Source organism: Onychostoma macrolepis, chromosome 06 (assembly GCF_012432095.1).
Source record: "Onychostoma macrolepis isolate SWU-2019 chromosome 06, ASM1243209v1, whole genome shotgun sequence".
NCBI lineage: Eukaryota > Metazoa > Chordata > Actinopteri > Cypriniformes > Cyprinidae > Onychostoma > Onychostoma macrolepis.
In genome coordinates this window covers 6,344,227-6,360,768 of record NC_081160.1, presented here as the reverse complement: position 1 = coordinate 6,360,768, position 16,542 = coordinate 6,344,227, and the positions used below count along the sequence as shown (strand labels likewise).

The window sequence follows — 16,542 nt, the reverse complement described above, 5'->3', positions numbered from 1 at the left end:
CGTTTTGCTGAAAGATCAAGGTTTCGATTAAAAATTACAAGCTAAAAAAAAAAAAAAAGATTTTAAAACCATGGGGGGAAAAAATCATTTTATGATGAATATATAGAACTGGAAAATATTTATTTAAACAAACCTATAAAGAGAAATCAAGTCTAACGTGCCATCGCCCATCATGCTATCCAAGAACAGAGGGGCGTAGGAAGGCAGAGGGGAACGCAGCAACGCCACGGCTCTGCCCACACAGTAGATATGAGAGCACATACCACACACCAGCCCGAGGTCTAGTCACCAGCCACGCACACAGGAAAGAATATACATCCTTTAAGTAAATATATAACATTATGCTTCCATTTTGTGGGTTATATTTCTTCAAACATAAACTTTAGCCGACAGTAATAAGGAAGCTGAGAAATGTGAGGAATGCAGGTGCTATCAAAAATCAGTCTGACATCTTGACATCTCACAGATATTACAAGCCAGCTGCAGCTCGATGCCAAGGTCCTGTTATAAAACTTCAAGTTTTACTAGGCCAAGCATGGGCCTCTACAGCTCATTACTGTAGCCTAGAAGATGGGAGGCACAGCAACCACATGGAACAGAGGCTTAAACACCAAAAAATGCAGGGAACTAGCCTTACAATCCAGCCTGACTGTTTTCCACTAAGTGGGTATGGGAGAGTGGTCTGCACTCTCTCATCATTGTGTAAAATGACAACAGCGCCTGCTTTCATAACGCCTGAAGTGCGGCCAATCGAGATGATCTCTGTTACCGACAACCTGGAAAAGCTTTCAATGATGGGAAATGAAAAGTTAAACTGAATAAATTCCATCCAGTGTTTTAAAGGATGTAACTGGGTGGTAATATCAACAGAAATGTGAAGACAAGTGGCTGCTCTCCTTGAGATTTCATAATGACCTCATAGCAGCTCTTTCACACTTGGGGAATGAAGGAAATGATGGGGCTAGACCTCCGAACAGCTTGCTTCACACTCTCTCTCTCGAATAATAATAAAAGTCCCTCGGTTTCTCTCTCCGAGTACATGCTATAAAATGGGTCAAAATTGCAAGGTAAGATGAACTCTCATGAAGCTCCCTACAAGGGCTGCCACAGCTAATCAATAAAATCGATAATGACAAAAATCAACAAGGGATTTGATTATGGATTAACATGCATACGTGCACACAAAACAAAATTCACCAGTCCAGTCATTTTGTGGTAGAGAAAAACACATTTCTATGGACAAAACGCATCTGCAATATAACTATGGGAAAAAATGTATGATCCTAAACATGAACCCATCAATTTTTAATACTTGTAAACATATAATTTGATATTCACTTTATTTGTTTGCAGAAAATAAAAGTAGACTTTTCATCGAAATTAACAAGGAACATCATCGGATCAATCAATGATCAAAATAATCATTAGTAGCAGCTCTACTCCCTATGCAAGCCTGCAAAAACCAAGGTAGAAAAGTCTGCAACTTGAAAGCAAATGTATTATCACCACACTTACGTATATGAGCCCAGAGTAGTAGCGATCTTTCAGGTTGTGTAAAACAGACGCTTCATTTAGGCAGGTGAGTTCTGCCATATCCTCCACTTTGCTGAACTTGGGCGGGTTCATCTTCTGGATGTCATCTTTGTTTACCACAGCCTTCTTGCCATTTTCAGCCAGCTCAACGAGCACCTCCTCTCCACGTTCCTCTCGGATGCTGGCCGCCTCGAACCCATGCCGTTCTGAAGGAACCCACACCAGCTTTTTGGCCGTCCAGTCTGCCTGGGAAGCTGGGTTGTAGACCACGGCCCGATCCACAAAGAGGTACCGCTCGGGGTCCTCTTGCCCGCTCCGCTGCGCCATCTCCGGCATGAGGAACTAAAAATAGGCCGCCTGGAAAAAGAGTTAGAGGGAGTTAGTGATGGAAAGGCAGAGATTCACTTCGAATTCATGCGATATGACACAGCTGTGGCATACGAGTTTGAAGGGTCAAATATTTTATTGATTTTACATGGATATAGCTGAGAATGTTCAATTTGTAGTTACTATGCAGCATTGACTTCAATTACATTATATGGTTAACATTTTAAACCTGTCCTTATTGTAATAATAAAACAGCTGTAGTAGTTTTTCTGGCATACATTCATTAAATACAAAAACATTACTACTGTGTAGATTTATATCTCACACCTCATTAGCTCACTATTAGTTGACGAATATTCATCAAATACTGCATTTTTGGAATATACAGCTGAACAAAGGTCATATTGTCATGAAACAGCTGCATGTAAAACGTTGTCTGAATCAGTTTACACCTTCTAGTTAATGTAAGTTTAATATGAATAACCTTCAGTGGCCTTTCACAGTCGCATTAACAAAAAAACAACCCAATAACAGCAAGAGCCAGATGGTCTCGGTCTACCCTGGCCTACACCTCGACTAATAAGAGTTACTGTAATTTTCACAGAAAAAAACCCCGGCTAAAATAAAACAAGCAGGGCAAAAAAAATGGGTCATGTCTGTTATTTCACAGATGAGAGCCATTATACGCGTGATGAATCCCCGGTAACGTTAAACTGAAGCGGGACTCCAGGGCCGGACAGTCCTTCAAAAATTCATTCAATGATAAACCACCTCGAAAATACCCTTCTAACAGTCACTGTCTCAAAAAATAATTTGAAATGATATGCCACTTAAGTACGTATACAAATAAAGCGACGAGGTGACCGTTAACTGAGATAACGCGAGCTGAAGTTCGCGCCTGCAAACCGGGAGCTGCACGCGACTCCTCCTCATCACCATCTCCCGTTATATGGCCCGTGGCGAGGCGGACAAACGTTTTAGAAGTGCATTAGCAGACATATGGTGCTCAGGGCTGCCCAAAGGCAAAGGATTGTTCAATTTGGAAATGTATTTATCTGCTTAAAAGAACCGCAATAACAAACTCGCTAACGTGCGCTAGCGCTAGCTCTCCCCGCTGCTTGAAAAGTAATGCGAAAAATAATCCGTTATACGGTAACGGGGGAAAAACGGGCCAAAATGAAAAGACATGTGAACTTACCACGGGCTGTCAGCGATGAGACCTACGTGCACAAAGAGATGAATGAATTGCTATCCAGCGCGTCCAGTTTTTATAATCCAGTTCTTTTGAAATTCGGCCAAATATTCCCTTGTTTCGCCCCTTTACACTGATGCCACCGTCCGCAGCCCTGCTTCTCTGAACTCCTCAACCGAACTCAGCATCGCTACTCACTTGCGCCCGCCTCTCCGTCGCCCTCCGGACACACCCACCGGCTCCCTTATGGAACGGGGATTGGATTGTAACAGGCCTTGACCACAAGCTATTGGTTTGTTAGCATTACACCTACATTACCCCCACCACCAACAACAAAATGTGATTGTTCATGCAAGCTTTCTACTATCTAGCGGGAGCTGGATCCAGAAACACATTGGTTGCAAGGCCGTGAGCGTGAAATAATGACCCAAAATAGGGCAGAGCATCTTTTTAATAAATGCAAAAGTACATATATAAGAACTGAAAAATATTCAAAAGTATGAATTAAAAACGTTCAGACTCATTTCCGAGTCGATTCTTTCGAACGGTTCGTTTCAGAGAACTGTTTTTTAAACGATTCAGCAATTTACGTGAGGAATTAACTACGTATTCACCTGTCACCCTGGCACACCATTTTACATACTCAGCTTTTTTACGTTATTTATTTTTATTTACTTATTTTGTATCTCTGTCGTATATGTGCTGATAAAACTAAACTAATAAAATCAAGCTGTGTAGATATATTTCGAATAACTTACGTTGAAACCTTTTCGCCACGTTGTCGTTTCGGAACTTGTTCAGAATCGGTGAAAAGATCCGACTCCTATGATTCGTTTAAAAAACAAAAAATCTCTAGCATATCAGGGTAAATGATTAATTGAATAAAACAATTTCCTTACTAATTTTTTTTAACTAAGTTCATGTATACCTGTCTTGTCACAGGTAAGTGGTTGAAGTATTAAGACATTTTAGCTATTGATAGTTTTAAGTATTGTCGTGGATGATTGTCTGGTCTTTGGCGTTTATCGTTCTCTCTAGTAAACGGAAAGACTTGGATCAAGCATCTTCTGAATGAACTTCAACAGCGATTTGATAGTCTCGGCCGCACAGCGCCCTCTGTTGCCATGTTTAAAAAGAAACCCTATTTTTCCATTCAAAGGTTCAACTTCTCCCTACTGGAGATAGACATATAATTATCTGGTTTATAAATAGTACATCGACACAAAACCTTCAAAAAGTTCCTGTTATTTTCTCAGAGCTGTTACAAATGCTTTGTGCTTCGAACTTCTAAATGACTTGTTCATAACAGAACTCAAATTAAACAACCCTAGTACACCAACTATATTGGCATAAAGTGTGTGCATCCTTACAATTAATGATGACAATCTTAAAGAAAATATATTCAAACTTATGTTTTATTTCATTAGTTGTAAAATAGTCCCATATGATGGTTCGTACTACAAAAACAAGATCGTGTCAAACCCAAACCTCCAGCCTCCTCTGCCACATAAACCTTTACAATCTGGAAACAGAACAAAAGTCACAATAACCGACATTTCAAAAGATGTATCGAACCAGCCTCAACTAAGTCCCAAATAATAGGCCTGATCCAGAAATGCTCTACAGCCACTTCCCATCACCCCTCCTGAAATAACTGCACTGACTGGATTGTAAAATGACACTGGGAAAGCTTCTCAATCCAATCCGAGCCTAGTTTTGATCTGTATATTCAGTCAAACAGACACTCTATTGCTTGTAGAAGATAAAGTGATACTATGTTGGCCCTTGGCAAGTGGAAGTTATAACCTTTTTCAGTGGGTTGAAGTAGCTTTAGTGTACCTTGGACCAGACCTTTAACCAAAACCCTAATAAATCAGTTTCTAATATTAACTTGAATTATTACAGCTTAAAATATGTTTGGAAAATCTCCCTGCATCAACAAAAGATAATTAGACATTAAAATGTGGAGAAAAAAAAAAAAAGAAAGAAAATGGGCAGGAATAAAGTATGACCAATACATTCCCTAATGTCATCTTCAAATGTGACACTTGTGAACAGGGATGGCAGTTAGAGAAAAAGACTTAATGTTCCCCTTTTTGGAAATGCTGTGGCGTCACAACAATGGAGTACACAGGAATTCTATACACAGAATTCCAATTCTAATGCCCCTGTAAGTCATGAAATTCTCTATGGATGTGTTCTCAATCCTAATTGTGCGAAACTACTTCTCAGATAAGGGAGATGTTTTTTCTTCAGAACCCTGAGAAATAGCTGCAAATCGAATTTGTTTCTTTCCCAAACCACTTAATCTAAATGTAATGGGCCAAATAAAGCATTTCAGTCACCAGTACATGTTGTGAAAAACGCAACTCTACAAAAGAATTGCGAAGCTTTTTTAATTACATTTTGAAAAAGGCATTGCGTTCCAGCTGAAATGTAAATTGAGTGCTTCAAAAGAGTTAATAGATTCATTATGAAAGTACAAATTTGTCGCACTCGCTTAGAGTCCAAATCGAAATGACATTTCTCCGTAACAGGGAGGCAGAAATGCTTAAACACAGGCTTTAACAGTGACTCTTGATCAAATTTGATGAGGATAAACAGTAGGGCGAGAGTGAAATGTTAACGTTTTTGCTCTTCGGGGGTTTCGTGAGAGGGTGGAGTTGTGTCGCCTCTATTTAGCTGCAACTTCATTCTCAGCTGGTTGGCCTGTCGCAGTCTCTGCAGTTTTGGAGGCCTATAACAAAATGCATCAGAAAGACACATGAATCAAGAGTACTGACTGATGGTATTCAATAATGCAAAATAAAAAGAAATCCATGACAGTTTAAAAAGTTACAATAAAACCACCCATAAAAACCTGCATGGCTGTCATTTCTTTGTGCAGGCTGACAACAATGACTATTTGTCATATAATTATAATGAATGGGGACAGTCAAGCTCCAAAATGACAAAAGCACCATAAGTCTCAAGGCCTGTTCACACCAAGGATGATAACTATACTGATAATCCATAATGATAACTATAACAATATAAGCATCGTAAAACTATAATGATACAAGCATTCTAATTCTATGAGAATAGGAAGTTCATACCACAACTATAACAATAACGACACAGAGGAACGATACGCTTTCAGAATGATTTTTACCAGCTGATGAATGATAAACACACTGAAAGCCAATCAGAATGCATCCTGCTTGAGCATTTGTGTTTTGTGTTTAATGGAAAAAAAAAAAAAAAAGTAATTTGTTTGTGAACAACATGAGGATTGCCCCTTCTTCCTAAAGCAAAGACTCACCTTCTTTTTCTTCTTCTTCTGTGCCTTGCGACTTGCAGAACTCTGGATCAGAGACTGAAAATGACAGAAAAAAACAAAACATAACGGTAGGAAAAACCTTCATTTATAGACCCTTTTTCTGTTAGTAAACAGTGACATAGTTTTTCTGTGGGCGGAGCTTAGGTGGAGGCAGAAAGATTCCCCTGACCGCTTGACTAACGCTAGCTATGAAGTTTGTTAGCTTGTTTTTTTTTTTTTAACAATAACTGGAGAAAATTCACCCGCGATTCTTATTTGAAAAGGTTAACTTTAAAGGACGAAACCAGATTGGCCAACCTGCACACGCTTTAACTCGAAGCTTGGTCGATCTGACAGGATTCCCTCCGGTCGAGTGACTCACATCTAACGTGTACAGTAAAGACAAACTCACTGTGACCAACTAGTCATGAAGATGTATATACACATTTCAATTCCGGCAGGCAACTATTTTTACAGCTACATTATCATTCCAGGCACAATTAATCACAACAATGTATATACAATTACAATACAGGACATAATCGTGAGATGCATAAAAAAATCTTTAGACGCACTCATAACAACAAAAGACAAAACTTTATTCAACCTTTTCTGATAAGAAGTGTGCGCTGCAAACATGAACATTTTTTAACAATCGTTTCTGTCCAGTGTGCTCGTTTTATCGTGTTTAACCAGTCATGGGTTTTTTTTTTGTCTGGCAGTGGCAGAAGGTAAGCGATAAAATTTCAAATTGGATCCTGTACTATGTCGATTCTGGCACCCAACGTCACAACAAGACGATATTTTAAGCTCCTTTTGTCGCCGAATCTGTGCTGGTTTGAATGGGCGCCTCCAGCTAGCGCTGTGACGTAATCGTGACGTCGACACAAAAAGGGTCTATAGTCAATTTAAATGGAATAGATGGGTCTAACGTACCTTCAGTTCAGGATCTTGAACATCACATTCAGACTTGTAGAGTTCTGCTTCAAATGGTCCACTGGTGATTCTCAAGGGCCCATTGGCCATCAGCAGCACTGTGAACTTAAACTGAGCCACAAATTCACCTAAAGACAGACAGAAACAGGTGGAAAGAGAGATTTACCAGGTAAAGAAAGAGGCCAAAGCAGGAAGAAATGCCTAAATGATAATGAGACTGACCTTCTTTCTCGTTCAGCACACTAAAAGGCTGCAGGAGCTCATGTTTGGCACACTCCACCACTCCCAAACGAGCCTTTCCTTCATCCTCAAACGCCCTGCAGGACACAAGGACTACTTTGTTTACCAAATCCCCATGAAATCTAAACCATCGATTTATCCACCGAGTTTTTAAGTCATTGTCCTAGCATTCTCATGTGATGATAGAGCACACCCGTCATCAAAAATCAACAGCATTGTTTTGCATCATTTGAGTCAAAATGTACATCAAAAACCCCTGCTTCATTCATCGAAGAACAGAATATCCAATTCAGATGCACTTCTTGATTTAGCCAATTAGAAACCAAACAAATGGGAGAATAGTGCTGCTGCTGCTGCCCACCTAAGAGTGAAGGGCATGGCGTCAAAGCGTCTCTCCACCTCACTGAAGAACATTCTTGAGGTCTTCATTTTCAGCCCATACTGCTTACTGGGGTCCCGTTTGTAGATGGTTGTCCTCTGGCCGCCATCTCTTGCCTATTGGTGAAATCATACAGGTTAAATGTCCATTTGTCTCTGCAGTATGAGAAGTATACAATCAAATCTACTGCATTACAACCATGCAGAACGGATTTAAAGTGCCAGGTGTCATTCATAAACGTGTGATTGCTTGCCTTTCCCTCTCCTGTGCTGATCAGCACATCCACGGCATAAACTTCATGAACTTCAAACTCCGCCTTCTCGTGGTCCTTCCTGTTATGAGACAAACAGTGGAGATTGTTGTGCTTGCCCCTGAAAATCTCTCTACCGATTGTTATTAGTATGTTTCATATGTGACCCTGGACCACAAAACCAGTCTTAAGTGAAATTGAGATTTATACTAGAGGTCGACCGATAGTGGATTTTACCGATAGCTAGGTTGGACCACACTGGCCGATACCGATTAATCAACCGATAGTTTTCAAAATAGATACTGAAAGAGAGCTAGTGCTTTACTATTTATAAAAAAAAAGAAAAAAAAAAGAAAGAAAAAAAGCAACAGTACTGAACCATACTTTGTAAATGAATAAAAATATTAATATTATTTACTATATTGATCATTAAAGTCATTTCATAATTTGCTAATGTTAAAAGAAGAAACTTTAAAATTAAAAACTATAGCCTATTAGTAGCTAATAGTGAATGTTGAAATGAAAACACTCTAACAAGGAACAATACTTCTACAGTTTTCATTAATGCTATAAATGGACTCTTATTGTTATGTGTTACCATTTAATTTCAACAGTCATGCTTAAAGATGGCCATGTTTAAATATCTACACAAGGCCATAGCATTAAAATTACATACATATGGATATTATATGTGTACTCACACACTTTATTTGTGTCTATTTTTTTTTTAAAAAAAGAAAGAAAAGTTAGTTGCACACCGGGCAAAAACGCAGCGCTGCTTCTAGGAGAACTGAGAGGTATCACACACACCAGACGCTTTGCGTTCAAATCAAGTGGCGGTCTAAAACAATTTATTTAAATCACCAAACGGACATAAGTTTGCTTCAAGAATGAACAATGTGGCATAAATGAGTTTGAAGTTCTGTGTTTAAAAAAATAGAGCAAGTGGAAAGAGAACACGCGATCTATTACAGCTTTCTATGAAGCATACAGACTTTATTAGAGCCACAGAAAGACAAACGTTTTGCTGAAAAATGCACAATACATAATTTATAGCCTAGGGTGAAGTCATTATATACATTCACATCGATTTGGGACAAATATAATGTAATTTAATAGAAAACTATGTGAATGGCGCTCTGTTCCGCGCCAGGCTTTTCTGTCGGCTGCATTTAAATGCGCGTCTGGAGTTTCCCGCTCTGTGCAGCGCGCAGTGTCACGTGTCAAAATAAACAACACGTGCTGTCAGTGATTTCCGCCTCTAGAGGCCGCTCTCGTACTGTATAATGGCAGTGGACCCTTCTCAGCCATTCCGGCAATGGTTGCAAACCGGAAAACTATCGGCATGGATTTTTGCCAATAACCGATAGTTGTGGCAATCAACTATCGGTGCCGATTAATCGGCAAAACCGATGAATCGGTCGACCTCTAATTTATACATCATCTGAAAGCTGAATAAATAAGCTTCCCATTGATGTATGGTTTGTTAGGATCGGACAATATTTGACTGAGATACAATTATTTGAAAATCTGGAATCTGAGGGTGCAAACAAATCGTAATATTGAGAAAATCGCCTTTAAAGTTGTCCAAATTAAGTTCTTAGCAATGCATATTACTAATCAAAAATTAAGTTTTGATATATTTATGGTAAGAAATTTACAAAATATCTTCATGGAACATGATCTTTACTTAATATTCTAATGATTTTTGGCATAAAATAAAAATGGATAATTTTGACCCATACAATGTATTTTTGGCTATTGCTACAAATATACCCCCAGCGGTCACATATGTGATTGCTTGCTTTTTAAGTCAAAAGAATCTACCCATAAACTTTGCCATGCAAAAATCTTATAGATAAGAAGCCATTTTTAATAATACTAAAATACTTACCCCACCTTTAACTACAGATACTGTAAGTAAGCCATTTGTTGACCAATTTTTGCAAAATGTAAAAAACACCGTGGCTCTGAGGTGTCATAAAAATTTGCTCTCTTGGATAGAGATGTTTGAGAACATTAAGAAATTCAATATTCAGGTTTGTTTTATACCTTTGTTGATCTGTAGGGTTCTGGATAATGGTCTTCTCTCCATCAATAACGTGTTGCTTTAGTTGATGGGACAGCATACCTATCCATGAAGAAAAAAAAAAAAAAAAAAAAGAACCGTGAATATTGGCACACGCTTCTATGAACAATGAGCAGATCACAGTCACACATTCCTGTTGGCACCTGCAGGTACTTTGGGTTGTTTGTCTTTCATGTTTTATGTGATTAAATACAATTAAAGGGTTAGATCAACTCAAAAATGAAACATGTTTGAGCTTCAGTTCATCATATTTGATGTTCTTCATGTATGTGTATTGCTGATCAATGTTTATACGTGAATAAATCTGTTCACCATATGAAGCCATCTCGGATTAAATCACTCGATTCATATGGATTACTCTTAAAATCTCTTTATGAACTTCTCAATGCATCAAAGTTTTGGTTCCAAGGACTTTCAAAGAAGGGACAGAAATTTCTCAGGTTTCATTAAAAATAACTTTTTTGTATTTCAAAAGCAAATTTTTTGTATTTCTTTAAAGCAAATATCAGATATCAAGCCAGTCCTATTTCTGTTTTTGTACAAATGATGAGTTTTCATTCTCAGTTTTGCCGAGTAATGAGTTTACTAACCACCACACCTACAAACTCCACAATACTTTCTGGATGGATAATGTTTTAATTGCTGTTGGGCTTTCCCAAATGATAAAACAGCCATAACTCACCCTCAATTGGATTGCACTTGAATGACTGAGCAATCTTATTCCAGGCCTCTGTTACTTGAGTGTTCTTCAGAGGTAAATGTGGCAAACAGAAAAGACAAAACACTTTGCATCACCATATAAGACAGTTTTTAAGACATACTGAACTATTCTGTGCAATCTTGTGTTGAGGAGCTTTCAACTATGTTCTCATAGATGTTTAAAAGCTTCAACCTTAACTATTTGCCACTTTAATTGTGAAGTATGTACTAACCTGGTTGCCGGGTTTGACGAGACGCAAAGCTGCTTCCGCACACAGGTGTGCTGCTTTGATGACATCAGCCTTCTTTCCTGTCACAGGTGCTTCCTGAAAGAAATCAAAATCACATTACAGGGTAATGTACATTCAGCTGAAAAGTCACTAGTTTTGTGTCAGGGCTTATTGTTGCAATTATCGTGACGTTACTTAATACCAAATAAATGGGTATTCTGGTTGACTTATTATATTATGCAGTAGAGAAAACAGACCAATAAGAGTGAAATGAAACTAGCATAGCCATGAAGAAAACTGTTTGCCTGGGATGGTGGAAACTTTTCAAACATTTTAGACCATGAAATGATACAACTGACCAATTAGTAGCAAATTTTCCAGAGAGATGTGTGAGTATTAGCATATTATAATTGCACTTTTAGGCATCCATACAGCCATGAAACTTTATCAAATTAAAAACGAAAAGCATATATGCGCACACGAACCTTAGTAGCTCCAATAACGAAGCTATGAGCCACGTTGGAGATGAAGCCGTCGACATGCACTCCTAAATCACTGTTGAGAGAAAAGAGAAATTTAGGAGGGAAAATAGAAAAATACATACAGGTGCAGGGAAACCTGAGCAAAGCCTATGTGCTTTCAGAGAACAGCGCAAATAATCAGCAAAACTTTGAGCACCTTCAAATGAATACAATAAAAAATGGTCTTTAAAACGAAGTACCAGACCATAAATATGTCTTGCCGTAATAGGAAATACATTGACAGACAATTACAGGTTCTATAAGAGATTCCAGAACACTTTTTCTGTTGCAGAGTCTACATAAAAACACTTAATAAGTGTAATATTAACGTGCAAAGTTGCATGTGTGGATCACAAAGAAACAAGGGAACAAGCAGGAAGACACAATCGGAAGGGGTAGAGAGACGGAGAGTGGAGAACACTGCAGACAAGATGGGCCGAGTAAGAGGAAGGAGAGTGACTTGAGGAAAAGGAGAGGAAGGAAAAGACATGGGGAGGTTAGACAGACGCAGACGAACTGGAGGGGGGAGTTTGCCTACATTTTGACCAAATCTCCATCTTTCAGCGTGTAGTCTGGGTCGCTCTTCAGGGGAGAGAAGTGGCAGACACAGTTATTGACTGAGACACTGGTGGGGAACGCAATGCCTGCAAGAAAGGACAACCACCAATCCTCAACAAAAAGACCTTCTGCATAATGTGTGAGGAGAGAGATATATCAAACGAGGCCTGCAGATTTCTCTGGAGGAGTCTAAATCTGAACCCATCTACTCTGAATGGGCTCAATTTAAAACCCACTCGCTTTCTTACGAACCACAAGCATTTAGCCACGTCTGCATTTGTGTCTCACCTTTCTTCATGTCCTTCTCCTTCTTAAAGATCTTCCCAGTCTCCGCCATGATGAATGCATCTCCTTTCTCACAGAGGCTGAGAACTGAAACCCCTGGTTTGGCTGCATCGGTGACGACCCTCAACACCTCTAAAAAGAGAAGAACAAGACCAATATTTATGGGCAAAAAAAGTCCATTGTCTATTGTCTGTAGGGTTTTGATGTTAGGCTCACAAAGACGTCACTTTCAAAACAAGCAGCTTTCTGTTGGTCAGCGTGGTGAATGTGCAACACCAACCTGAACCCCATGCAAAATCTGCATGGGAAAATCTTTTGAGCTTCCAGATCACGTGGATTGCTATTGAAATTACTGGTCTTTGCCTGTGAAAGGTGACGGCACCTTCAAAATGTTATTCAGAAAACTGAAAGGAGTAATACCCTAATACACTAAATGAAAGTCCAACTAATCCTTCTAATAACATAATTGGTCATAATCATCCAAATAAATAGGCTTTTGAAAGGGAGAAGCAACATTTATAGTATGTTTTATTGCTAAAGTCAAGGCTGTGCATTTATTCAAACAGAACAGTATTTCTGTGCAAAATTATTGCTCACTCAAATTAGGCATTTTCCAACATGGACTGGTTACATCACATGCGCTCATCCTCAACACTATACAATATCAAAAAATGACCCAGACTACATTAAACAAGGCTTGCATTGAGAATGACCATGCTTTGTGAAAATAACAATGGCAGCATCCGAAACTGCACACTTCCCTGCTATATAGCATGCGATCAGAGTAGGTCTAAATTCATAAACAGCAGGCAACAAATACCCGGATAGCCTACTATTTCCAACTGAAGTGCACATCCAGTGGACACTTTACTATCCCATGAGGCCACTGGAGAGCATTTGTAAATGGCAGTGAAGTACAGCAACTGACGCTGTTGGGTCACATGACGATGACAACATTAGGGCTGCAAAACAATTAATCGCGATTAATCGATTCAAAATAAAAGTTTATGTTTGCATACTATATGCGTGTGTACGGTGTATATGTGAGAACATATTTTACCTTAATATAGAGGTCGACCGATTCATCGGTTTTGCCAATTAATCGGCACCGATAGTTGATTGCCACAACTATCGGTTATTGGCAAAAATCCATGCCGATAGTTTTCCGGTTTGCAACCGTTGCCGGAATGGCTGAGAAGGGACCGCTGGCATTATACAGTACGAGAGCGGCCTCTAGAGGCGGAAATCACTGACAGCACGTGTTGTTTATTTTGACACGTGACACTGCGCGCTGCACAGAGCGGGAAACTCCAGACGCGCATTTAAATACAGCCGACAGAAAAGCCTGCCGCGGAACAGAGCGCCATTCACATAGTTTTCTATTAAATTACATTATATTTGTCCCAAATCGTTGTGAATGTACATAATGACTTCAGCCTAGGCTATAAATTATGTATTGTGCATTTTTCAGCAAAACGTTTGTCTTTCTGTGGCTCTAATAAAGTCTGTATGCTTCATAGAAAGCTGTAATAGATCGCGTGTTCGCTTTCCACTTGCTCTGTTTTTTTAAACACCGAACTTCAAACTCATTTATGCCACATTGTTTATTCTTGAAGCAAACTTATGTCCGTTTGGTGATTAAATAAATTGTTTTAGTCCGCCACTTGATTTGAACGCAAAGCGTCTGGTGTGTGTGATACCTCTCAGTTCTCCTAGAAGCAGCGCTGCACGACTAACTTTCTTTTTTTTTTTTGATTAGATAATTATCAAGTGTTAAAAAATAGAAGCAAATAAAGTGTGTGAGTACACATACAATATCCATATGTATGTAATTTTAATGCTATGGCCTTGTGTAGATATTTAAACATGGCCATCTTTAAGCATGACTGTTGAAATTAAATGGTAACATTTAACAATAAAAGTCAATTCGTAGCATTAATGAAAACTGTAGAAGTATTGTTCCTTGTTAGAGTGTTTTCATTTCAACATTCACTATTAGCTACTAATAGGCTATATTTTTACATTTTAAAGTTTCTTCTTTTAACATTAGCAAATTATGAAATAACTTTAATGATCAATATAGTAAATAATATTAATATTTTTATTCATTTACAAAGTATGGTTCAGTACTGTTGCTGTTTTTTTTTTTTTTTTTAAATGGTAAAGCACTAGCTCTCTTTCAGTATCCATTTTGAAAACTATCGGTTTATTAATCGGTATCGGCCAGTGTGGTCCAACCTAGCTATCGGTAAAATCCACTATCGGTCGACCTCTACCTTAATATATACATGCGTGTGTGCATTTACATATACAGTACACACATTTAGTATGCAAACAAACTTTTATTTTGCATCGATTAATCGCAATTTTGCAGCCCATTTTTTAATGGTTACAAAATTTTTGTTTAAAAGTACCACCTACTCAGAGAGTGCAATTTTGAATGCAGCTGATGTTTTGCACATTGATCATTGCCTGTTGAGAGCATAAAACCACAGATTCAGGAGGTATTTAAGGGGTGGTCACACTAGGCTTTAAGCACGCTAAATTTCTTCAGACACTACCACAGCTGTATTCATAGACTGTGTGTTTGTTTGTTTTTTATTCAGCTTACGGGTCATGCTGTGACGCATCAATCTCCTATTGGTCACACATCTTCACAGGACACCAGCCCAGAGGTCAGAACACAGCGAAATGATAAACTTCTTCACATGAGTTTGTGTTTACCACCTCCAGCATTCGCATACATTTGAATGGAAGCAAAGGGAGTGAAAAGTGTAGTTTGACACCCCTTTAAAACCATAATGGTTCAAGATGTAATATCAACACTTTTTAATATTAGATTTTCGTGCAAACTTGCATGCAAAAATTTTTTTTGAGTCTTTTTTTGAGAGCTGAGAGTCACTAATAACACAGATAAGATATGCAAATAACAGGTGGTTGAGCTTATATGAGGGAAGAAACTTCTTATTTGAAACTACTATAGTCTCAACAATGAAGTCTGAAACAATTGGCATAACTAAAAGTACAAAACCAGGAATCACTCGAGCTCAAAGAGTACTGCACAACCATTCAAATCCACCGTGCAAAAAATACAATGCTCGGGACTGATAATGTCAAAAGCCCTGTCAGCATCACCTCCCCAGCTAAAGTTCACCTCCATGCTGTTCACTACCTGTGAGAGCGACGCTGACAGATGGGATGTGAACGCTCTCAAGTCACCGATCTGCCACAGTATGGCAGCAGTGGACATATCCATCCAGAGAGCTCACTAATAACCCATGCCTTTGAGGACTAACCTCTACCACCTGGCAATGCCAGAGCCACAAGTGTCCACTGACATGTACTGAGGGCTAATGCTAGCTAGCATTAGCTCCAGAATGAGTCCCCCCGTTCTGTAGGACTGCAAAAAGGTGTTCAGGCTTTATAGACATGTACAGAAGGAACAGCTATGCATTTAAAAGAGGTCTTGTGCGTCTGTGCGCTGCGTAGGCCAGGGCGCCGGGGTCTCGTGTCCCACGCCGCTCATCGCGTCCTAACACATGGCATGCGTGAGAAAGCAGCGTGGAGGCCCGTGTCACCGACTCTACACCTCCAGCACTCAAACGTCAAACTCACGGTTGGCGATGTCACCGCCCATCTTGTACTTGGTCACGACCAAGTCCTCGGCGATGGTCTGCTCTTGCTGCTCGTCGTCGGACATCGTTGCACCGGCTTCCGAAGCGTCTCTCTGGCTGTACGATGAGCGGACAGCAGAAATCAGTCACGCTACCACCAGGCGGCTCGCCGACCGTCCAGCTCCGCCCACGGCCTCCACGCACAGCGTAGCCACGCCTACTACGCAGCCGCGTCACAGGTGTCGTCACATACGATGGCGCCAAAACCAACCGAGGCTTTTGGATGTTTTCCAAAAAAAGGGCACAGCAGTCAAATTTACAACACAGATTGTTTCAAAGCATCTGACTGTACTGAAAATATCTGACAGTATTGAATTATGATTTCACAATA

General features: G+C 39.4%; 2 protein-coding genes across 3 annotated transcripts in view; both read right to left on the bottom strand.

The window, feature by feature from the left end:
- myh10 (myosin, heavy chain 10, non-muscle) overlaps positions 1 to 3,276 on the bottom strand; it is a 63,539-nt gene extending 60,263 nt beyond the window's left edge. For both annotated transcript variants that reach the window (XM_058777911.1, XM_058777912.1), the window contains exons 1-2: positions 3,059 to 3,276; positions 1,516 to 1,890 (exon numbers count right to left, since the gene is read on the bottom strand). In XM_058777911.1, coding sequence (XP_058633894.1) covers positions 1,516 to 1,869 — 354 coding nt within the window. In that variant the 5' untranslated portion in view covers positions 1,870 to 1,890; positions 3,059 to 3,276. The remainder of the gene's footprint in view (positions 1 to 1,515; positions 1,891 to 3,058) is intronic.
- Positions 3,277 to 4,449: 1,173 nt separating this feature from the next.
- Positions 4,450 to 16,368, bottom strand: pa2g4a (proliferation-associated 2G4, a). Its single transcript, XM_058779594.1, has 13 exons — positions 16,153 to 16,368; positions 12,541 to 12,669; positions 12,233 to 12,338; positions 11,659 to 11,728; positions 11,177 to 11,269; positions 10,927 to 10,990; positions 10,208 to 10,286; positions 8,159 to 8,237; positions 7,888 to 8,021; positions 7,509 to 7,603; positions 7,287 to 7,414; positions 6,354 to 6,407; positions 4,450 to 5,789 (listed from the first exon to the last, which is right to left on the bottom strand). The coding sequence occupies exons 1-13, from the start codon at positions 16,235 to 16,237 to the stop codon at positions 5,727 to 5,729; spliced, it is 1,179 nt and encodes a 392-aa protein (XP_058635577.1). The 5' UTR covers positions 16,238 to 16,368; the 3' UTR covers positions 4,450 to 5,726.
- Between the last annotated feature and the right edge of the window lie 174 nt (positions 16,369 to 16,542).

Bases quoted from the DNA above. Each gene is read 5' to 3' on its own strand.
- pa2g4a (XM_058779594.1), bottom strand. From the start codon at position 16,237: ATGTCCGACGACGAGCAGCAAGAGCAGACCATCGCCGAGGACTTGGTC. The intron at 10,991-11,176 runs GTTAGTACATAC...TTACCTCTGAAG, and splicing joins TCGTCAAACCCGGCAACCAG to AACACTCAAGTAACAGAGGC. The intron at 7,415-7,508 runs GTCAGTCTCATT...GTCTGTCTTTAG, and splicing joins TGTGCTGAACGAGAAAGAAG to GTGAATTTGTGGCTCAGTTT.